Raw genomic sequence first — 24234 nt, 5'->3', positions numbered from 1 at the left:
ATAAACAAAACACCAGTCTACTTTCATACATATAAAATCTTAACTTCTTTTAATATCCTTAATTTATTTACGGGACATAACTCATAAGTAGATTATCTTAACAATACTCACAAACATTGACAAGAAAAAAATATTCTTCAAAATATAATATGGGGTGTTTAAATATAATCACTACTTCTACATTATTTAATTCTACGACTAATTTTAGAACAAAATTTAAATCTATAAATTATTAATTAAAACTAAGTTTGTAATTGCACGATTAGTTTTAATGAATTAATTATTTGTTTCTTAAGCAATAGACTATGAAAACTAATATTTCATTACTTTGTTACGTCTCATATTTTACATTTTCTAAAAAAAAATATAATATCTCTCACAATTAACTTTTTTTAGTAGTATATTCAATTATAATTAGAGAAGGCAATTCCTGGTGTGGATTTTAGTATTTCATTTTCACTATTCAAGTAAAAAATTATATTCATTTCCATTCTCAAATTAATAAATATGATTTTTTTTCTCATCTTCATCTTCATCTTCATTTGCTCTTATAATTATTTTACATTATGTTCTTATTTATTCATTCACTTGCTTATTTTAATATTAAAACATCATTTACAAACAAATCTCTATTCTTACTTATTTCTTATTGAAGTTGAACTTGTCCTCATTATCATTCATAACCATCCTTCCAAACATTGGATATTCTTCCTCAATAATAACTCATAACTCGGTTAAACACATTGTATTTGCTATTTTTTTTAATTAGAGAAAGAGAAACGTGAAATGTTTGTAGGATATAAAAAAAACAAAAGGGACATTTTCATTCATCAACTTCTTTTCGCGAACTTCCATTCTCATTTTTTTCAATTTACCAAAATATGAGTAGGTTTAGATTAGTTTTCATTTGCTACTTTCGTTTCGTTCAATTTTCACTTTATTGCCACACTTTTAACTTTCGGTGTAGGAAGATTTTACGTCACATTTTCCATGGAATGTCGAGATCAATCGATGTAATCTAGCTAGGCCGTTTTAGATCGATTGTCAATGTAGTGTGCAGAGTAAACTTATTTGGAACTTCCTTAAATTTAACATCTTTCCCAGAAACCAAAAGTCACATATTTAAGAACAATTCATTCATGTGAAACAAACCCACAAATGTTGGAGATCTCACTTTAGGATAACACAATTTTATATTATATAAATGAATGCAAACCTTATTTTAAAAACCGATTTTATTAAGTTGAGTTAGATTTCTTAATATTATATTAGAGTTTATGAGTTAGAGTCTATCCTAATGAGATTTATTGTTTGTTAGATTTATCGTGCTGCCCGCTAATCACTTATTATGTCTAGTCTTACATTTAAGATGTATATATCTGGACGTGGGAGGGATGTGTTGAATATTCTACATCGACTAAGGATAAGGAAGACATTTTTGTATCACCTTATAAACCAATCTGAGATTAATTTAGACTTAAGTTTCACTTCTTAACATGTAACACTACCATATGCATCCACACATACATAATTGCTACCCTCTTCTTTTATAGAGCAAAGCCACGAGAATAAAAAGTGATGAAGATGCTCAAAATACATGACAAATAATTGGAGATAGAAAAGCATAATGATGCGGTGAGTCAAAAATGTGGGTGACCACCCAACAGAAGCAAAGCAACCGAAAACTAGAGAATAGGTATCCACCATATTTAACCACTTAGCTAAATAGAGAGAGGGTATTGTGAAACATGGTGGTCACTGTCCACACTTGCCAAAAGTACCTCAATCGTTGGCCTACCATGCCATCATTTAGTATTTACCCGTATACCTAGTCAACTGGTATATCTTGCTCACCTAAGTCACCCTTTTGAAATCTCATGTTTGTATAATTTGAAGCAATGTGCCACATGAGAATGGACCCACTTTTGTTGATTGCAAGTAAGTAATATTTGATTTTGCTGACAGAGTTAGAGTGTGGTGTATAAAATGATAAAGAAGGCTTTGTTTGACCTTGTTAGTTCCACTAATTGATATGGATATAGCAGCTATTGTCCAAACACACCATTTATTAATTCAAATCCTCTTTCTTATCGGTCTATATCTATCAATCTTTCAATATATCTAACTATTATGCTATTACGGTGCCTTGCTGATATAGATTTGTGAATTATATAATGGCTCTGAGGCAATAATTGTGAGTGTACTTGCTCAATCTTCTTGCTTACGAGACGTTTGAACTCGTCTTACGGCTCGATTATTTTCCTTGCTGTGAATATGATAAACACTTCACATTCATATCTGTGGCCTATCATCATGATTAATGGCCGCTTCATCGTGGGTTATTCAAACAATAAATAAATATGTGTTTGTTTGTATCAATTGCAACAAAAGTTGGTGTCTCAACTACATTAATTTTTCTAGGCAGATAAATAAAATAAAACTGCAGATGATGACTGATAAGGACACAAAGTGTTTGATAAGCAAGGCCAAACAGGACATGATGCCCCGGACCCCATTCCTCAGACCATGTTCCTCCCCACCAAAAAACCATCTATGGCATTTTTGTTTGCTTGGAGTTTAATTAAAACCCGTAAGATATTACCATTGATGTGAGTCTTAAAATAATAATTCTAGAAATTAATAAATTTACCATAAACTCAGATCATGTTGAACAGGAAGAGTGTTTTACAGTGAGTACTTATGCTTACTCTTGTTTGTTGTTGAGTTTTCCCATGCCAAAAGCCAAACACAGTGCTTGATACTAAGTTTGTACCATTGATTTGATTTGAGCTATAGGAGTGCTCAAATAATGGCACATTTTAACTGTTCTATGATGATGTTATACACATCATGGGCTGAAAGAGTCATGGCTGATGATGAATCTGTGAGCCACTTAATGGTTTTCCAGGTGGGGTCCACTGTGATGATGCTAAAAATTTCACAAAATTACAAATCCATCAGAGTTACACTTTTTTTCTTAGATGATTTAACCACCCGTTTGAATCAAGTGATTTTAACCTCAGCAAAGAATATCTTCTCACGTGTGGCGATCAAAGGTTCAGTTTGTATGATCTTTGTGAGTGCAGATATTTACTAACCAAACCCCAACTGGGGATTAAGTTGAGGACTATGAGGACCTTATGTCATTTGTCAGTGACCATAATAATGGGTAGTGTAGCAGGTGTTATATGCTGCTTGCTTCAAGTTTTCAAGTTACCTTCACATCTTTTTCCCCAACTTGAAATTGCAAATGCGGGTCCACTGAATTATGGAGTTGGAGTTTGATAGTTTGAGCCGAATCTGTTGGCCTTGTGTGGTAAGTTGAAGGCCACTTTACTATGTGGTTTCAATTGATTGCAGTACAATACTTCTGACTCCTAACACACCATTCTAGTTATTCTGCTATCAGAAAAAGGAAATAATATTGCCACTACTTAATGCATATCACAGATAAGTTCAGAATACTCTGGTTAAACAAATTCAAGGTGTTATAAATGTACTGCATTCAGTGTTTTGCGTGATCTTTTTTCATGCAATAGTTACTTTTTTTTTTATAACAATTTTATTCTAAAAAACATGCCTGTAACTGTAAGCAATGTGGCTAAGATGATGAGAACAAGGCACCTTATAGGTTGTTTGTGTTTAACTTGAGTGAAAGATATTGGTACATGAATGCATGTATACATGTGAAATTTGTATGCAGATAAGCATCTTCTCTCCTTTTGTTTTTTGGTCTTTTAGAGGGTGGGCTCTCTTTTGTGTATTTAATTTCTTCTTTCGTTTGTTCTATGTGTATCTTTAGGTTCTTTGGAGGTTCAAGTTAAAGAGAAAAGAACAATAAAGAAGGAACAAAAAGAGCAGTTGTACCACTATTCAAATTTTAATTGTGAAAGTTAAAGGGTCACCTATGGAGTTTTTGCATTACTTGGAAGCAGCTTAAAAAGACTTGGAACACTGCATATATATATGACTTTTATCAATGTAGTTAAGGTCACTTACCCATCCCACGTCTTTTTCTCACCCTTCCTTTTTGGCCCTTTCCCCTTTCTGGGTGGGGTTGGCCTGAAATGGAGGACAAACAAGCCAAGGAAGGTACCTGTTCAGGGGACCATATAAAAATTGTAAATACCATCACTCAGTCAAAAATTTTAATTACTCACTGCAATTGAGTTCATTTACGAGGCAGATGACATTCAATAACTTCATTTATACTGTAGGACTCAGTACTGTATACACAATGGATTTAAAAAATACAACCAGTACATTACATTTAATGTAATATTTTTAAATGCTAGTCTTGTTTTTACATAAAAAAAGTAAACAAATTTTGCTGACAGTTTTTTTTCTCTCACTGACAGGTAAAAATAATCAAATTAGACTGAGGAAACAGGGTTGTGCATTGACCATATAAGTAATCTTATTCTGTCATTCAATCAAACAGTTTATAGACTTTCATGGTGATTATCTTAAAAATTGTATTAACAATCATTTCTGATTTATTGTCTTGTAAAAAGTATTACATTGACAATGTATAGCTATTAAACTGATTTTATATCTTAACTTTAATGGCTGATATCTGTATTTAACAAGAAACAACAAATGCTATAAATGAGATACATCAATTTTCTTCAATAGTGTACTTTACAAACTGATGCACCTTAATGAAATCTTTATAAGTAGAACAATGCAGCTTCCCATCAAATTTGATCGGGGATTCCCATTATTTTTGTTGAGTAGATACTTTGTCGCTTTTAAAAATTAAGTGTGAAGAAGGCTGAGCAACACCTTGCTTCAGATTTCAGATTTGCAACTTATGAATGTTACTAAAAGTAATAATAATTAGAGTACAAGATTTGGTGGTAATGGCATTATGTCCTCATCCATTTTCTATGTTCTCACTTATGGCATAACCGTATATATTGTGGTAGGGTACATAAGAAAGAAAAATATCGAATAATTCCATTCTTTATCAGTCTTAAGCATAATTGTACGGAAACTGGACTTGAATTTGATGTCTAAAGAATGTTCTAAAGAAAGCATTACATTGTGTAAAAGCATGGACAGTGTATTACCAGTTTCTTGGAAAAATAAATTTGTCAAACTCAAACCTTTAACAGATGCTTTGTGAATGAGCCAACGCGTATCCGTTTAAGATTTAATCTTTGAGTTTGTAGCGTGCATTCTACATGCTTTTGCCCGCAAGGAACCAACTAAAAAGAAAAAAGACGAAAGAAACAGTGAAGTAAATGAGGTTCTACTCAAAGCCAATCATGGACAACATAAAAAGATGAAGGAAACGTTGCTTTGGGAAACTCACTCGTTTCCTTTCCTCGATCTACTTGTATCCTAAAAGTATCAATCTAATATTGTCAAGTGAAGCAACTGAAGTATTCTAAAATCAATACTTTTCTGGACCCAATGTGGGCCTAATGCCAGCCCAACAAAATCCGGCTTTTTCTTCCTGCACTCCCCATACTTTCCAAAATGTGGGTTTTGATTACCTGTTCTGGAAATCACCCAGAACAAACTTTCAGGAATTTCTGGAACATGATTTCGGACACAGGATTTTCATAATAGAAATTTTGGAAAAAGATTTTTAGAATATGATTTCCGATTCAAGTTTTCTGAAACGCATGAAATTCATTTTAGAACAAGCTTTCAAGAACAAAATTTCTGAAACAAGCTTGAAAAAAGCATTTCAAAACAAGCTTTCCAAAATACATTAGGTGTGTATTTTAGCAAACTTCTGGAGCTAGCTCTCCATCTCTTCTTCCTTTGCAATAGTGAGAAAAGATATTTTAGCCTTTTTCTTTTAGTATTGGGTGCAGTTAGTAATAATGTGGTACAGGAAGAAAAAGCCCAAAATCATCAGATTACCTAGCCCAATGAAACCCAACTACAATCCAACAAGATGCGCCATTCTGACATGTATTGACCACAGCACTCTGGCTCTGGAGTGGACATCCCCACTAACAGTAACATAACAGGTCCCAATTGTATAAAAATCTTGACCTATCTTCTTTCTTCTAGAAATGGATGTGAAGGAAAAGAAAATACCCAATTTAAAACCGAGTATGAATCACATAGAGTAATTACACATGCCCCTGAATTTTGTGCACTTAACTGTTAAACAACCTCTACAATTCCAACAAAGTACAGTCTCTTCTAAAAATACTTGGATGCCGATTTACTTATTCTACTAGCATTGAGTTTGCCCAGAACAAATACATTGTGCATAATGATATGCGACTAATCTTTTTGAAAACTTCACATTTTAGCCAACATTGAAGTGGTAAGCTAATACAAACTACAGAGATATAAAACAACAATGCTGATATGTCATACAACTTAAAAAAGGGTAGCTATCCACTATATCGCCTCGCTCGCCTAAAAGAAATCTAAAGCTTCAAGGTGTATGCATTAAAATAGAGAACTTCATCGTAATAACATAAACTCTCCCAAACTTAGTTGCGTCCTATAAATTAAAAAGCAGGATGACAAAATTCATTCATGAAGTCTCGGTCCCAATTTAGCAATCTAGCAGCATCCGAGGTTTTGAACAAACGGCTATGTTGGCTTTCAGAAGGAATGAAACATGTTCTCAAGGAACATTCATCACTTGTATTGACTGCAACATATCTGAGACTGCAATGACAAGGTCACCTGATTTGATGAGATTTCTGGCCTTGAGCAACGCAAAGGTTCTGTTGAGATTGCTTTCCATATCATCTGAGAAGCTCAGACGGAAAGGTATCAAACCCCACTGGAGATTGAGACGCCTCCGCACAGATGGAGTGGTAGTAAAAGCAAAGATTGGGCAGTCAGGACGGCATCGCGACAATAAAGATGCCATGTACCCTGTCTTCGTGTACACAAAAAGTGCATCCACCTCTAAATTATTGGCTGCCAAAGTTTAAAACAAGTTAGCACCATCATCAGACAACTAAAAAACAAACAAAACTAACAATAGAAAAGAGATTTTGGATTAGATGAGACTGAAAATTATGAGTGAAACTAGTGTTTTAACTATGTAGTCAATAATCATTATATAGTGTTTCAGATATGTGAAAGCTATAAACTGTGGAACTCCTCGTCAAAGAAAACTAATGGTCAAGAATAGAATAAACCTCTTATATATGGTAAAGAAAAAGATAAACAAGCCTCGTGTATTATGGTTTTAGGCTCAGTACTTTGATTATAAAGCTTAACTATTGGAAAGTAGTATTGCAACCTATAAAAAGTAATTTAAATTCGAACAGTATATACACCAATGCAACAAATCAAAAACAAATAGACAACAGTTTAAGTCATAAAGTGTAGATGGTAAGATTAAAATAATGAAAAGAACGCAAGTTTGAGGTTTAAAGGTTGCTTACCCATCTTAGCAGCAGAATTGCAGATTTCTTCTGATATTTTTTCTGAAAAATAAGACCCAACTGATGGGAGCAACATAGCTTCATAGCGTTTCTCATCCCTCCACCACTTCTCAATTCTCAAACTGACACTCCTTAAAACAGTTAAGGCCTTGTCAGGGTACTGGCCCATGGCTGACTCACCAGAAAGCATCAAAGCATCAGCACGTTGCCTGACAGCTTCAGAAACATCTGCAACTTCAGCTCTTGTAGGTGTAGGGTACTCAATCATGGATTCAAGTAATTGAGAAGCAACAATAACAGGCTTATTCAATTGCCTGCACAGTTGAACAATCCTTTGTTGAGCAGATGGAACCTGCTCTAAAGGTATTTGAGCACCCAAATCTCCTCGTGCCACCATAGCTCCATCTGCCGCTTGGATGATCTCTTCTAAATTCTTCAATGAGTCAATACTTTCTATCTTTGCGATGACAGAAATATCACTGCATCACCAGATTCATAATTCATAAAACTGTGTCAACTGTGCTACTAGTTAACTGTGATTTCTTAATATAACAAAAATGGTAAATAATAAAAGTACTCTGGTCAGTGGTACTTAATAATTATAATAAGATGCTGATAATAGTTTCAAATAGCATTATTTAATTAAGGTTCAGTGCATACCTATCACGAGACCGTGCAGCAATGTAGCTTTTAAGATGAGTAATAACTTCAGCAGACTTCACAAATGAAATGGCAATAAAATCAACGCCCTCAGCAATACCAAAATCAATGTCTAACCAATCCTGCATATGGAAAATTAGATAAATGAATTAAATTATCTAGGACAGATCTCCGCTTAAAGGAAATTTGGCTTCAATACATGAATCACCTGAAATTAATATGAACCGCTAAAAGAATAAAGCCCACAAAATTTGCATTGATAATTATTAGAATTTAGAAATCCATAGAAACCCATATAGATCCCCAATGCACCATGATAAATCACTTGCCATCACCATATGCAATGCAAAGTTCAAAAATTTAGGTCTTGGACATGGTTCTGTCATTAACTTGAACCAAGATCAACATCATCAAAGTCCACATGTTTCCCCAAAGCTGAGAAAGGGCAGGTAATGATGCAAAATAGGTTGTTAATTTCCCCTTGGTGATACTTAAGAATCGAAGGGAAAGGAAGGGAAAAGTGATCAAGGATAGTTAGTGCAAAACAGTTAGAATAGTTAGGGGATCAGTTAGATAAATTGGAGGAATATAACCTAAATAATATCTCAAGGAATCAAACAACACTCTGTTATCATGGCCTTTCCCAAAATTATCACATCACACCCATTTTGGCTCTTCATCCAGTGCATAGACTGGTATATCTGGGTTATACTCAAGCAGGAACTACTTCTGCACCACCTTCACAAACTTAAATTAAGTTGTTTGAGTTGCACAGTTTCCACCAAAGCTACCAATGCAAAGAAGCACAACCCTAAGAGCCTTTACAGCAAAATTTCCTATTGCAGCAAATCCACCTTGATCAACTGTCAATATGCAATATTTCCTTCAAGTTCTGGATTTTTCAATTTTCTCTAATGCCCTTGTCTCTTGTTCTTCCTTCCTCCAACACTCAAACATCTTTCAATAATGTCAACCTCTCACTACTTTCCCACTTTTTTCATTGTTGAATCCAGCACCCCATGCCACGACTACTAGACCTGAGATCTGAAAACAGTTGATAGAAAATGAAACTGCCTATGTTATGGGGACTTGGGTATTGCGGAGCAGGTCAAGTCCCATAAATTGTTCAGTTGAATATTGAAGTACTTGATTCTCCCCCTTACCCACTACCTTTCAAGGGTGGGTTCCCAAGTGTTTGGGTGCTCATGAATTGGTGTTAGAGATGGTTGTAGATTGTGCCTCAAAAAGAGTTATCAACAAAGAATTCTGACCAATGGATGGTTATGACCAAGGGAGAATTTGAGTGAAGTGTCACCGAGAGTAAGATGTCATCCTAGAGTGTGAGGCATGCAATATGATAGAAAATTGGTAGAGCTGTCAAAATGGGTTGGAACCCGCGAATCAACCCGGCTCACCACGGGTTCAGACCGGGTTGGGTTGAAATTTTTTTACAAATTTAAATACGGGTTGATTTTTGACCCGGCTTACCTAGAACCCGGGTTGAACCCGTGATGAGCCGGGTTGATTCACCAACCCGCAAATAAAGGGTCACACAAGTATTTTTTGTTAAGTTGGACTTTATATTTGGATCATATTAGGTTTTTTTTTAGCCAACACATAGATAATTTGTATTTTTGTGATTTTAGTTTGTATTTGGATTGTATTAAAGTTTATTTAGATTTTAATTAGAATTATAATCTAGTTTTGACTCAGAAATAAAATAAAAAATTATATTTTTTTAATTAAGTGAGCCCGTGAGCCAACCCGTTTAACCCACCAACTCACAGTCGGCCGGGTCGGGTTGAAATGTTTTTGACTCGCTAAGTGAGTTGGGTTGGGTTGACTCACTAAGTGATCAACCTGTGGTGGGTCGAGTCTGGTCGAGCCGGGTTACCCGTTTTCACAGCTCTAAAAATTGGTTATCAAATTGAGAAGTATGGGATGTTTAGCAGAATATTTAAGTACTTGATACTCCCCCTTTATCAGATTTCTTCTAAGGGTGAGTTCTTCAATTGTTTGGGTGTTTACCAATATGTAAGAGAAAAATACTCAGAGAGCAAGGCTATGATCGCAAAGGAAATTGCAGGTATGGAAACTTGTACTGTCCAGGAAATGGAGGACCTCAACATGCTCATTTCGATTCCGACCCGGTAAATATTTATTATAAAACGATGAGTTTCATTAAATATTTGTCATGGGCCGAGCTGACGAGCAAGGAATGTGAGCAGGATTTGGGCTAAACTAGGAATTCGAGCAGGATTTGGGCCAAGCAGAATTTGGATCGAGCAGGATCTAGGCCAAGTTTTTCGGCAGAAAGTTAGGATAGGGTTACTAGATATTTTTCATAACGGGAAGATTCCTGACTTTGGGAGGGAGTGGAGATCATGTATGACTTTTCTTTTTCTATAAATAAAACACTCACTCATCTTGCCAAGGGGAGAACTATTTTGGCCTTAGTGTTCTTAAGTTTACCTAGGTTAAAAAAGTTCTCCTTACATTTTTCCTTAGGTGAGGAGAGAGGAAGTAAAGAAATCACATATCGACTTGATGAGCAAAGAAGGAAATTTGTTCCTGATTTTGTTTCCCTAAGATATGAGACCAGAACAAAACTATATGAAATAAAACCTATCAAAGAAGGAAAACTTCTATTCCCAAAGGCAACAACCATTCCAAACTATCTAATGATTTCCGACCTCTCTAGTCCTCCCCCCTCTTTCCCTTATATCTAAGATAGCGTCCAACCAATACAGTTTAGAATCCTCAAAAGTTACAATTAACATGTAACTCCATTATTAGTCGATTGGCTCTACATGATAATATCTATTATAAATTCCTAATTTATTTGTTTAACTAATATTAGCAATAAGAGAAAGCAGTCCAGACATATGTCCTCAGAATGTCATTTATATAGATAATTTGTCGGGGATAAGAACTCACTGCACTTATCTTAAACTTCATGCATTGATTCAAGACAAAGATCACTAATTCTGGATATTTAGGATGCATTTGAGAAAACAGCTTAATTAAACACTAATATAAATTGTTTATACATCATGTAAGAACTTACTTATAAGTTGATTCTTTAGTGAAAAAGGAAATAGGGTTAAAATGTTTTTCTATAAGCTATGTTTTATAGGAAATAAGCTGGAAATAGGTTATAGACATAACATGCTACTTTAGTTTACTTAGACACTTTACAAAACTGTTTGTGTTACAGAATAAGTCCAAATAAACTATGAATAAACTCTCCCAAAAATGCCCTTAATCAAGAGAACTGCTACTTACATATGACATGCCTAGAACCAACCAACACAAAACTATAGAATAATGATGGTACATAAAAAATGTTCAGAAAGTTTAAATTAAAGCAGAGTGTGTTTAGAGTATTTCACTCATGTAAGTGTTTTAAGTGATAACTGGAACGTATGAGATAGTTTAAGATACTAATAATTTATCTAGGTGAGAGACAGCTTTTCAGGGGTAACATTATCTTTAGGTATAAAAAAGGATAAAAAGCCGATATAAACAAACTTGTTATTGCTACAACTATTTAATTAAACAACATAATACACTTTGGAGTTCAAAACTACAAAATATCAATGTAATACTTTTATTTACATAATTCAAGAATATGGGACACTCTTTTGTTCTAAAATTCACTCTTAGAATGTAGGAATTTGTATAGCATGTCTTTATTGCCATAAAAAATGTAAATGTTACGATAACCAGTTTGGGAACTCATAAAGATGTAATAAAACATTTTCCAACAACACAATCAGTGTAAGGTTAGAAGAAATGGTAAACATGGATCGAGTCCTTTTTACTTAGGCATTAAGCATACTAATCAGGCAGTGGGCATATCCAAGAGTCCAAGCGTCAATACATGGATCTTGTGGAATGTTTCCCACTAAGTAGGAATAACATGGAATACAAGATACCAATTAACAGTTGAAGTGGAAACTAGGAAGCATATTGCTCTGTAAGTTGCATGGTTAAGGTATATTGTATCCAACAAACTACAGCGAGGGGGATGTCAGAGTTCTACAACAATAAACCTTAGTATTATAACTCGATACACTCATGGTTGCCAGAGTTATGGGCCCATGGGCACCAATTACTCCCAACTGTGACCTCGGATTGGATAACACTATGATAGTAATACTACAGCATTGACAAGCTTTGTTTGTTTGATAAAGATAGAGTAAATGACAAAATTAAAGATATGCAGGTAAACAAAATTAGCAATAAAGAGATGCAAGTAAGCAAAAGGCAAAGGGGGGACAAGCAACCTTGGAAGAAATAGTAGGGAGCATGGCATTCCTTTCTCGGACTAAACTACCATTCCTCCAGAAAGTGAGATTGGCTCGCGGCAGCAATAAGCCAGGATCAGTGCAACGGCATTCGACATCTGGGCCAATTTTTTGAATCACCTCAAACCTAACCATTCCTCCATCCACCAAAAGTTCATCCCCCACTTGCACATCTGCCACATCACATCACATTCTATCAACAACCTCACAGCAGTTAAGAACTACTAACAAAAAAATAATGTTCGAAGAAGTTGGTTAACCTTCGGCAAAGCCTTCATAACTGACATTGATGGTGTGTTGGGGGAGAGTTGAATCGAAGGCTCTCACACTGAAGGTCCAGATCTCACCGTCCTGAAAGCAAGAGAGTGATAAAATAGAATGAGTGAGTGTTGAAGAGGAAAAAAAGGACGGAAGGGAGTGATAGTGAACAGGGTAATAAATAAGTACATCGGCCTTGACAGAGGAAGCGCCACCGAGATCACCCATGTGAATCTCACTGCCTTCAGTGTCCATCATGATGGCGACGGCGAAGCCCTTCTCGTGGTTCAGCCGCCGGACGCGGTCAATAACCTCCTTGTGCCACTCCCTCGTGCCGTGGCACATGTTGATTCGCGCCACGTTCATGCCTCCAACAGCCAGGGCCTCCAGCTGCTCGAACCCGCACGTGGCGGGGCCCACCGTGCATACCAGCTTCGTCCTCCGCGTGCTGCGGAACCCGTTCTCCTTAAGCTCCGCCTCCGTCACGGCGTCCACCTCGATGGAGCTCGGATCGGAGAGCGGGGCCGGGACGCCGTTGTTGTCAGAGACGAGGATTTCCGGGGAGGAGGAGGCACGGAGGTAGGGGAGACGGCGGTGGCGAGGGAAGAGAAGGTTGGTAGGGGGGAGAGGGGCGTGGGTGGGAATGGCGGTGGGGGGAGGGGCGAAGAGGCGGAGATTGAGGGAATGCGAGACCGACATGGCGGCGCGTGGCAGAGAGAGAGAGAGAGAAACAGAGTTGAACGAAATGAAAGGAGAAGCGAATGCGAAGTGAAGAGAAAGTGTGTCTCACTTTTTGGAGTGCTGGGCGTTACTAACGGAGTTGCACTTGTCTCCCTCCAAACGGAACTGCGGATTCTACGAGGCGAGCTCTGTTCTGTTCTGTGCTGTCTAAGACCTGTGTTTTTTCGTTAGGGTAAATGCCACTGTCCCTCTATTTATCTATACAAGCTTTCAAAGTTTTCATGCTTCCAATATCAATTTTACAATAATAGTATAATTACATGATTGTATTTAATAAAAATGTAAATAGATGTTTATGTATTCTTCTGATCATTAAAAGTTGTTTAATAATTTTAATGTTAAATAATATCATTTTTCTTTTTGACAAATTACTAAGTATAGAAGATTATTACACATTTTCAACCGTTAATTTGGTTATGAAATTGAGTCGTAGGCGTTTTTGTGTGGATATTAGATAATCATGTAATGTACTGCATGCCCCTTAAAATTGAACAGGAAAAAGTATTGTTTTCATTGAGCTTGTTTTTTTGTGTGAAAATTAGTTGAAGACTCATTTTTCTATTCTCTCAAAAAACAAAAAGCTTCACTGTTCTAAACTGTTGGATCACTGATGTGATTTTGCACTTGATGCCAATACTGAAAAAATGATTGCAAGCTTTCACATAATTAATTTCTTACCAAAAAAAAAATTATTAAAAGGATTTCCATTTTAGACCAAATTTTTATAATGTTGAGTCAATTTTGTTCTTTATCAGTGGTGAAGTTTTTGTTTTAAGTATGTGGTAAAGAGGTTTATCTTTAGGGTTTTATGTATAAATAACATCCATTATGAGACTTCACCACTTATATAGATTGTGAGATCCTGAGAATTTAGTCCACGAAATTATTCTCTAAAACTTAAACCTTACATGAATCATGAAAAACTAGTTCCTCAATAACACTTTGAGTTAAAAAAAGAGTAAACTTTAGTCCTTGGAGGAGCAACATAACATCAATCAATTAAAACTGTGTTTTTTGATGAATGATTGATTCGTGTATTTGGAGCAATCTAAAGATAGAATTGTTTTCATCTATAATTCCTTTTATTTGATAGGGGTGGAATAAAGAAGACACAAGTTTTTAAAATTCTACTCATTTGGTTTAACAATTTGCAGAGAAAAGTGTTATTTATCTTTCTTCTAAGGAGAATTTGGAAATTAATAATTTCTTAATTATGCTAACTATGAAACTCTTAATATGAAAAAACATTTATTTATTTGATTAAAAATTAATAGTGAACTTTTATATTATTAAATTTTCAAAAAATATCATGTAAAGAACTTTAATATATCATAATGTTGTGCAATATATAAGTGAGCATATGATTTTTACAAAATTATGATTATTTGAACTATACACTAGAAACATATAGATTAATGTTATGAATTTGTGTTTGAAATTTATATCTAATACTAGAAGACTATTTAATAATATAATAGTAAACAATGGAAATTTAGAATTCAACTTAAAAGTATAACACTCAATTTTATCAAATGAATGAATTCATATTCAATCATATTTATCTTTCTTAAGAATGTTGACTATATTTAATTCACAATAAATATATATATATATATATATATATATATATATATAAAATCAAATATCGACAATAATGATAAATTCAAATAGTTTTAAATTAAGGGTTAAATATGTTTTTTTTTTGTGTCTGATCTTCTGTTAAAAATTGAAATTAGTCATTTTTCAAAACTTTGAATTAATTTAGTTCACATATTTAAAAATGTACGAATTTAGTTATTTTAACCAAATTTTACTAAGTTTATTTGAAGTCTCAAACGTGTTTCTTAATTGATATTAAAGTGAAAACATGTCAATCGGTATGTAAACAACCTAAATGCTATGATCAAAAATATTTGAAACGTCAATTAAACTCAACAAAATTTGGTTAAAATGAATTAATTTACGTATGTTTTAAGTTTGGAAACTAAATTGAACAAAAATTTCAAGAAAAGACTAATTTCAATCTAAATTAGAAAATCAAAATCATATTTAACATTTAAATTTAACCTATGAATATTTGAAAGATATCACTTTGAACTATCTGAATATTCATATATGTGGTCGTTATTTCCTTAAACTTCATAATGCTTTGAGTTTCTACCTTTTATTTTCATTACATCGAAGTGTAAGTCATCACAAAAAGAATGTCCAACTCTTCTTAACTTTGAATCATATATTATATCTTGATATAGTTTCAAGGATCACTTAACTGGTCAAGGTGTGTTATACACCGTCTTAACAGATCATTTATAGACAATCTAAACAAACATTAAAGAATAGTTAATAGAAATATACAAAAAATTATGCATAACTTCTTGCAATCCAATTTTGGTGGATTAAGTTTATTTATTTTAAATTTTCTCGTTTATCTAATTTTTTTAGTTAAAATTATAAAAAAATGATATTTTTTAAAAAGTTATACAATGTAATGAGAAACAGAAAATAAAACAATAAAAAAATACAAAAAGGAAGAACTTTAAATCAATACTTGAATGTGTTTGAACGTGTATGTAAACAACATTTGGCATGAATATTTCGAAGCTTTTCGATTCTGCAGGATTCAAATATTACTCATTCGTCCTTGTCTCATGTCAGGATCTTTGGTCGAGAACATCATAGGTAACATGTTTCCGAGGGTCATGATCACTGACACTTGTGCACTATCCTTTTTCAGCATGATCTTGCTGTGACCTCCCAAGAGGTTGGTTGCTGAAAACTTAGAACGAGATTAATTTTTTTTGTATCATTTATACTTCAACGAGCCAAGCAAAGTATGTAGATTCTTTTGCAGTCTACTTTGTCTAAACGAACATCGTCTACCAAATGATTTGCAATGAAAAAAAAAAAATTTATATACATATATACTGTCATCATGGCTTGGTAGTTATCGTCTCAGCAATTAAGCTGTCAACTGAAACATAAAAGCTATGTATTTGCTATAATTGTCATCCGCACATAGGAACAATCATGAAAAATTGCCAATAACAATATTGTTTCAAAACTCACAATTTCTAAACCAATCTTGGATTAAAAAAGGGAAGAAGAGAGGGTTGGCAATTAGCATTGTTCATCACAGAATCCAGCATCTACAGCAGCTTTTAGAATCTTGGGGGCCTTCAAACCATCGATCCCATGTAGGACTTATGGGTCCAATTGTTCTGTCAAAGCAAAAACATATACATTTTTTGTCACACATAAACATAACATAACATGTGGTTGAAACATAAATAGAACAAGTTCACATGAGAGATCTTACGATGGTAGTAATGGATCAGGCTTTGTTTCCACGTTGCTGAGCAGTCTGGAAAAACAGACACCAGAGGGAAAATTAAAGTTAAACCAACATCGATTATACACTACGGTATCACATTCTACTTTTAAACTTACCCTTTGCACGCTGTAGACGCTTTCTCCATCCTTTCAAGTTTTTCCAGCTCTTCCTGCATTCATTTTATAGTGACTATTGACACTTGTAACCCAACTTTGAAAACTGGATATAAATAAAGTCATTGATAAAAGAGGCTGAGAATCACAAACAACCTCCCCATGAAAAGTGAATCAGATGGGTTCATCAAAGACCAAGGAATCTAATCCCACAAAAAGACATAGATCAGATGCCCAAATCCCTTACTGCAAGTGCTAGAAAGGGGAAAAAAAGGTGGAAAATGGAAAAGGGAAATTTAAACAACACTACTCAGGAGACGATTGGGCTACCCTTTTGTCCAGTGCTACAAAATTACCTTCTCCTTTCACTTTAGGAACCTATATCAAGTCATGCTGACCAGAATAGAATATTCGACATGGTATTCTGAAAGTTATACCTTTCAAATAATATGCACAAAAGAGATTTCATGTCCAGAGAATTTTAATATCCCATCCATCTCCTTTAAGATTATGATACAAAGGGAAATGCTAGACTCCTAAGTCCTAACTACAAGGGGGTATATAATGAATGGAAGGAAGCAGCTTCCCAGGCATGTCCAAAAACGTTTTTGATCGTTCCTGTTCAAAGGTGCTACCCACTAGGAAGTGAGTTGACAAAACTATTATCCATTGATGCTCATGAAGCTAATAATAGCATGGGATTTTGCTAGTTCTTTGAACATTCAATGACGATACATAATTGTTTAATTGCATATACTTAACCAAGCAGAGCAGAGCTAAGAAAGGTTTGGCAACAATCTTTTTAGTTTGACAAACCCACAATCTGATGTTTCTATGTTTCCATCACACCTAAATTTGAAGTTTTTATAGGTTGGTAAGGAATAAGGATAACTGCAGGCAGCAGGGTGTAATTATAGTTTGATTTAGTTAAATATGTAACTTACATTCTTAGAGCACTCTCTAATTCAATATCCAGTACCTCCTGTAAGTGATCTAAATTATTATTTTTCAGTTTTCTAATTTGTCATAGAACTTAGAATTCATGATCCAAATTAAAACCTTGCCAGCTCACATAAAATAAGAGTTATCATAAATTTGAAGGGATTCTAGTGATAAATCATATTATATCTATAGCCTGTTCATAATTTAACGATTGCTGGTTGAGAAATGGAATCTCAGTTATTCCCAAACGGAGTTGAATTGAAACAGTCAAATTATTGATTCTTATAATTAAACAAACTGTATAAAAACAAAAAGTAATAAATTATTGATAAAAGAGAAGCAAATACAAACAACAAGATTTATATTGGAATGGATGAAGGCCCCCTATTTCATGACATTAGTATCTGTCAATCCTAGTAAACACTCATTAGAAGGTAACCTAACAAAGAAGGTATATTCCATTATTAAGCCAACCGTGTCAATTGCAATTATAAATACAGAGAGGTACATTAGCTAAACTTCTCCAACTTTTTACTTTGTGCTGACTACAGAAATACTCAAAGCCAAAAAGACTTGCACACTCCCTCGACACGCCAACTTTATTGCATAAACAAAAAATACTAAAGTTGATTTGCGCAAAGTCAGCCAAAGTTTCATTTTTTAAAAATGACTCTTTGTAGATAGACAGTTATTTGGTAACCTTGATTTCAGTCTCTCTCCCTCGCTATAGGTAAAATCCATAAATGCATAACATAGTGCAGCTGCTGAGTTTCAGCAACCCATAAAATTCAAAAGTCAAGGTGCATATCCATTATTTTATCATAACTACAATTACATATGGTTTAAAAAGAGAGATAAAATAGATTGGCTCAGGGACATCTCAAAGAACAATTAAGCTGAGATTGGTAGAGCATCTAATTCTGCCACAGTACTAGGAGGAATGAAAGCATCAATTTTAAGAAGCAAACACATGAATAACTACTATATACTAGAATCAAACACTAGGAGAGCTAGAGCAACAAAATAAGACTGATATTTCATCATTGATTATTCAATACAGAGTGCAAACCTGCATTAATTAGCTATCCTGATGAATGACAGACCTACAAGTGTCGTAGTCTAGCTTTAGGGAATAAAAGGAAAATTACAAAATATCAAAAACTATGCTCCTTCATGCAACTAAATGGACTTTGTGGAAGTTGCCTACAAAAGAAAATTCAAACTTGTCCACACCCACAACTCTCGACAGTAATAAATAAGCAAGAAACGACAAAAAATTAGAGTGAAAAGAAGAACATTGGTTTATTTATACTATTTCAATAATCAAGCTTCTATCGCTGCTGTAATGACAGAAAAATCCACATAGCATCAACAAATGAAGCTTTACAAATGCAGACTCAGGAACTACCGATGATTGATCTTCAACTGAAATGTTGAAATGTCTTTCAGAAGACAAATTTGCTGGCTAAAAATGCATTTTTTCTTTAAGAATATTTGATCATCTAAACAGAAATGTTGTTAACTGTAACTGCGTAATAATTAATGTAAAAGATTAAATGAGTTTACTAGAAAATATTCATTGGGGAAAACAATGGACCAAACTACCAGTTTGGTCCTCCAAAGATACACCTGACATCAATCTCATCCTACAAAGATTATAAACATAAAAAATAGTCCTTAGATTAAAATATACACCGAAACAACCCTTCTCTCCAGCTATATACGGCATCAAGTTCAACCACTTTGATGTCAATTTAGTGCGTGTTTGGTACTGCATAGTTTCAACAAAATAGTTGCTTTTGTGCTGATTTCACCATCTTTTTTTTTTTTTTTATTAAAAGTTGATTCCTACTGTCAATCCAAACACACCATTGAACATTGGGAGGGCTGATTGGATGTCAAAAATCTTGTAGGACCAAATTGATGTAAGTGTCAGTGTATCTTTGGAGAACTATGCATTTAATAAAAACAACTACCCTATTTAACTATCAGGAGGAAGGTACCCCAAGACATGAGGTTCACGCACCACAGTAACAAGTACCTCTCCTCCTATCTGAACATTAATTTCTTAAACAGTGTTTCCACAAGCAAAACTCATAAATCCAGGTGACAGAAAAATACCCCAGCAATCAACCAAACAAATTTTTATTTTTGTTGATTTGTAGGCAACTTCATCAGTCTCACATATGACATTTGTCTCTGATAATACCGACACAAGAATAAAGAAAAGCTAAACCTTTCCCAACTCATTTTACCATCTCTCTTCGACACACAGAAGAACAAAAAGTACACCCCATCAAAAAGCAAAAGGCCAACAGAAAAAAAACAACACAGAGAGAAAACAAAGTAGCAGAAAAAAATCAAGCTTCAGCAACGACCAAAACACCCCAATAGATTATGATGATTTTAAAGAAAAAGTACGTACCTCTAAAAATCTTGCTTCCTGCTCCAAGCGCTTGAGTTCAGCATGTATCCTATGTTTCCCTCTGGTATCTGCCGAAGATAGAGACTGAACCCTGTGGGTCACGGGGCTAGCGGATTCAGGCCCACCCGATTGCATTCTGTGAGAGTGAGGTGGTGGCAATGGAAAATCTAAAATCTAAAAACTAAAATCTAAAATCTAAAATCCCTAGGTTGCAAAGAGTTTACTATGATTATGAAAGAGAAGTGAGTGAATTTGAGTGCATTCTGGAATAAATCTTGATGGACCCCATGATCAAGGGATGGCCATAGAAGCAGGGTGGAGGGGTTCAGAAAACAATAGAGCAGGATCTAAGCGTACTGAAAACGCAGAGAAAGAGACAGGTCAGAAGGGTGTTGTTGTGTTTGTTTGGGGAAGAACACAAGAGAAAGAGAGAGAGAGAGAGAAAGGGGTGTTTGGAGTGAAGTTTGAAAGGATTGAGAGTGGAGCGGAAAATTGGGTGAAAAAAGAAAACTTGGCTTCAAGTTTTGTGTTGAACTTCAAGTTGTCGTTTTTGGGCTGTGTTGTTGGAATTGGAACACAACAACAAAGCTGGTTTTCTTTTAAGTTTCTCATTTTTTGTGTCTTTTTTGTCTTCAAAACCCTCTTTCTCTCTTTCTGACTTTCAGACTTTCTTTTTAATTTTCTTGCAGTGTCACGCGGTGACGGTGTTTTCACTCTGTTTACTGTGACCACTTCGCTTTCTCACTCGCGATTATTTTTTTGTGTGTGTGTGTGAAAACAGAATAGTAAAATGCTATTTCTAGTACTACCTAGTATAATGTGTTTTCTTTTTTTACACAAACAAACAAAAGTTACTGTTGCTTTTCATTTTCCATTTTGTTCTTTATCAGGAATTTTCACCGTATGAGATTTTACAGTCTTAGAGGACATATTAGCTGTGTTTGATGAACACACAAGAAAAAAAATAGATAAAAAAAATGAGGTGTTTCAGAGAAATAGAAAAAAATAAATAAATATTGATTTTCTATAACTACTGATTAATTATCCTCTGAAAATAGATTATTCTGTATGCAAAATACTATTTTGTTTCTATTTGTGGAATACTAATCTTATCCTTTAAGGAAGACTCTTTGAATTGAAGCTCAATTTTCATAACATAAAACAGGTAAACCCCACCTAAGCTGGAAAAAGAAAATAGAGATTCTGAAACATCTTTCTAACATTCTTTTGCTATATTTCCTTTTAATACTCTTCCGTAAAATAGAAGATGAGTATTATCAGAAAATATGACTTTAATACTCACACCAATATCTATTTTTTGTATTATAGATGTAAGTCTCTTAATAAATGCATTATTAGTGTATATTATTGCAATGTAAATTAATTAAAGATGTTTTCAGTATGATTATTGCAAAAATTAACTAAAATATTTTGTTTATGTTCATTATAAAAAAAAATACCATGTCATTACACATATGTTGAAAAATATCAAGAGTTTTTAAATTCAGTCAGAGTATATGGATACTGTAATTTATTTGTAACAATGAAATAAAACCGACCATGATTTGAGTTCTCGTTACGGGTATGCCGGGTAAAAATGAAAAGGAACAGAGTCGATAAAAATAGAAAAAGTGAATGAAATGAATTATCAAATAATAATTAAATTTAGATATAAAAGTAATTGCTAATAAATTAAATATTAATTTAAATAAAAAATTATTGGTACGTAGAATAATTTTTATTATTGGTAAAAGTATATAACTGATTTATAATTTGAATTTAAATTTAGTAGATAACTTTTAGTTATTAAACTTTTGATTATGTAATATTATTATTTTAAATTAGTTTCTATAATTAGTTAGAAACTAATTTATATTCAATAATAATGACTAAGTAGTTAAAGTTAGAAATTGATTCAAATTTATAAATCAATTATAATTTTTGCTACTTATAGATATTAATAATTATTAGTTTATAAAATAATTTTTAATTTAATTAATATAATAATAAATTATTTTTAGTTCTTAAATTTATTTATTATTTAATGATTATCTTGTGATCAGAAATTAAAATTATATTATTAGAAAAAAATAGATAAACGAAGATGGCAAAGAAAAAAAAGGGGAAAGTATTAGTATCTATTTTCATTAAGAAAGTAAAAAAAAAATGTTATAACCAAGTTGAATTCAATAGATTAATACACCATTGTATAGAGTGATTTGATTTTTCAATTTCCATATCTCAAACCACGTGAACCAAACGGATAAAATAGTAACTTCATTAGTTAAGTCAGTGAAGTTGTTTTTTTTTAGATGATTTAGTTAGACATTATTCATTTAATTGTGTTTTTAGTTTATGTAAAATTAATGGGCTTTAATTGATTTTTATTTTTAATTTTTTTATCTTATCAAAATTGAAATAGTCTTTATGTGAGTTTTGATTTTAATCGCTGTAAAATACATTTCTTAATTTTAATCGTCCAAAATTTTCAACCGTTATTTATAATTTATAATATTTATTTTAAGATATACTAATAATACTTATTTTACAAATTTGAATATTTTCTTAAATAAGATATGTTAACGTTTTTTATTTTATTTAAGTGGAGGTAGTTGTATTCTCCAAATGTTGAAGTTAGTATTTTAATAACGGGTAGTAATTTGTCTTTACATAACAAACTTTTAAATCTATTTATAGAGTTTTACTGGGCCTTTCTTCTCAATAGACCCGGATTGAGACAATCCGTTATACTTAATAGTATATCATTTCTAAATTAATCAAATTATCCATGTAATTATGCTTAGACTATTAATCTTAACTAATCGTTTGTAGATGACTAAGATGGATCCAGTTTACTGTTTGAGGATTATTTGGTTTACTATGTACACTTAATATTATATTACATCATTACTATTTGTCCTTTTGAATTATTATTCAACCTCTTGTGTAATATAAATTGTTCATTAGTGTGTAATATAAATCTGTTGCGGTCAGAATAGAGACGTAAAATGATCTTTGACCGAAAATAAATAAATAAAATATTTTAATCTTTAATAAATTCTTTAGGTCAAAATAATTCTCATGGTGGGAATAACACTTTTATACATAATCAAATATTATCAAATAATTTAATCAAAAGATAATTAGTAAATAATAACCTTAATATCTCTTAATCTGGTCTATATTCATCAAATATAGATGATATTTTTTTTCAAGATTTTCTTTTATATTTTCAAATATTCTCATCTCAATCTTAGTTTTCTACAATGAGTCATCAACCAGCTACTCTCAGTGGCGTCGATCCTAGAGAGACATCCTTCTAGATTCTTGCAATGACCTCGACTTTGTGAAGACACATTTCTAGATTCTTACAATGACCTCGACTTTGTAGAGACGTGTTTTCTAACTTGAATTTTTGTCTGATTTCTTAACCTATTGAATACCTCGATTTATTAGAGATCTTCTCCACAAAATCATTTGAGATAAACTCATTTGTACTAAAAAAATGACTTAGAATATATAATTTATACTTTCTTTAATGATTTTTCTAATAAAAACTTCTTTAAATAAACTTGATTGAAATCCGTTAATTTTGACCTAACTTTTACTTACTCTATTTGATGGGGTTCATAGTTTTAACTAATCATACAAAGGCAACTTTGTAACTTTAATGCAACAACTTCCAACATAGTTTCACTATCCATTTTCTCTCATTTCATGTTAAACAAAGAAAAATGTGGCAATGATGAGGACCTAGAGGTCTGAATTGCAAAAATCACAAGGAAAATTTGGAGAGAGTATAATGAATTGGATACTGGTAATTACTAATGTTAGGGATGATCGTAATTCTTCTATGAAAGATTTTTGAATTCTTTAATAAATGCATCTAAGTATCACAACTGTATCTATCCAGATAAGGGTGAAAAATGTTATCCTTGGTATGAACTTCTTACTAAAAGAAAAACTTAGATGTGAAAAAAATCACTCAATGATAAATTTACATAAAATTTAATTTAATTAACTTTTATTGTTTATTATATATTAAAAAAAATCAATTTTTTAATTGAGTTTCTAACGT

At 33.2% G+C, this 24234-nt stretch overlaps 2 protein-coding genes across 2 annotated transcripts; both read right to left on the bottom strand.

Moving 5' to 3' along the window:
- Positions 1-6161: 6161 nt before the first annotated feature.
- LOC114191699 (pyruvate kinase isozyme A, chloroplastic) lies at positions 6162-13522 on the bottom strand. Its single transcript, XM_028081049.1, has 6 exons — positions 12794-13522; positions 12607-12697; positions 12326-12519; positions 8037-8158; positions 7377-7855; positions 6162-6903 (listed from the first exon to the last, which is right to left on the bottom strand). Exons 1-6 carry the CDS (start codon positions 13301-13303, stop codon positions 6602-6604), a joined length of 1698 nt encoding a protein of 565 aa, XP_027936850.1. The 5' UTR covers positions 13304-13522; the 3' UTR covers positions 6162-6601.
- Positions 13523-16232: 2710 nt separating this feature from the next.
- LOC114191790 (guanine nucleotide-binding protein subunit gamma 2) lies at positions 16233-20767 on the bottom strand. Its single transcript, XM_028081183.1, has 4 exons — positions 20157-20767; positions 16793-16845; positions 16662-16706; positions 16233-16563 (listed from the first exon to the last, which is right to left on the bottom strand). The coding sequence occupies exons 1-4, from the start codon at positions 20289-20291 to the stop codon at positions 16476-16478; spliced, it is 321 nt and encodes a 106-aa protein (XP_027936984.1). The 5' UTR covers positions 20292-20767; the 3' UTR covers positions 16233-16475.
- Positions 20768-24234: the final 3467 nt, after the last annotated feature.

This window comes from Vigna unguiculata, chromosome 7 (genome assembly GCF_004118075.2).
Source record: "Vigna unguiculata cultivar IT97K-499-35 chromosome 7, ASM411807v1, whole genome shotgun sequence".
Taxonomy (NCBI): domain Eukaryota; kingdom Viridiplantae; phylum Streptophyta; class Magnoliopsida; order Fabales; family Fabaceae; genus Vigna; species Vigna unguiculata.
The sequence above is the reverse complement of the archived record's forward strand: the minus strand, read 5'-3'. Positions and strand labels throughout refer to the sequence as shown.

What these genes read in the sequence shown, in the direction of transcription:
- LOC114191790 (XM_028081183.1), bottom strand. Translation starts at nt 20,291, where the DNA reads ATGCAATCGGGTGGGCCTGAATCCGCTAGCCCCGTGACCCACAGGGTT. An exon ending in GCGTCTACAGCGTGCAAAGG is followed by an intron (nt 16,707 to 16,792) that starts GTAAGTTTAAAA and finishes CTGTTTTTCCAG; the next exon opens with ACTGCTCAGCAACGTGGAAA. An exon ending in CCTGATCCATTACTACCATC is followed by an intron (nt 16,564 to 16,661) that starts GTAAGATCTCTC and finishes TTGCTTTGACAG; the next exon opens with AACAATTGGACCCATAAGTC.
- LOC114191699 (XM_028081049.1), bottom strand. Translation starts at nt 13,303, where the DNA reads ATGTCGGTCTCGCATTCCCTCAATCTCCGCCTCTTCGCCCCTCCCCCC. An exon ending in TTATGAAGGCTTTGCCGAAG is followed by an intron (nt 12,520 to 12,606) that starts GTTAACCAACTT and finishes GTGATGTGGCAG; the next exon opens with ATGTGCAAGTGGGGGATGAA. An exon ending in CAATTCTGCTGCTAAGATGG is followed by an intron (nt 6,904 to 7,376) that starts GTAAGCAACCTT and finishes AAACTTTGGCAG; the next exon opens with CCAATAATTTAGAGGTGGAT.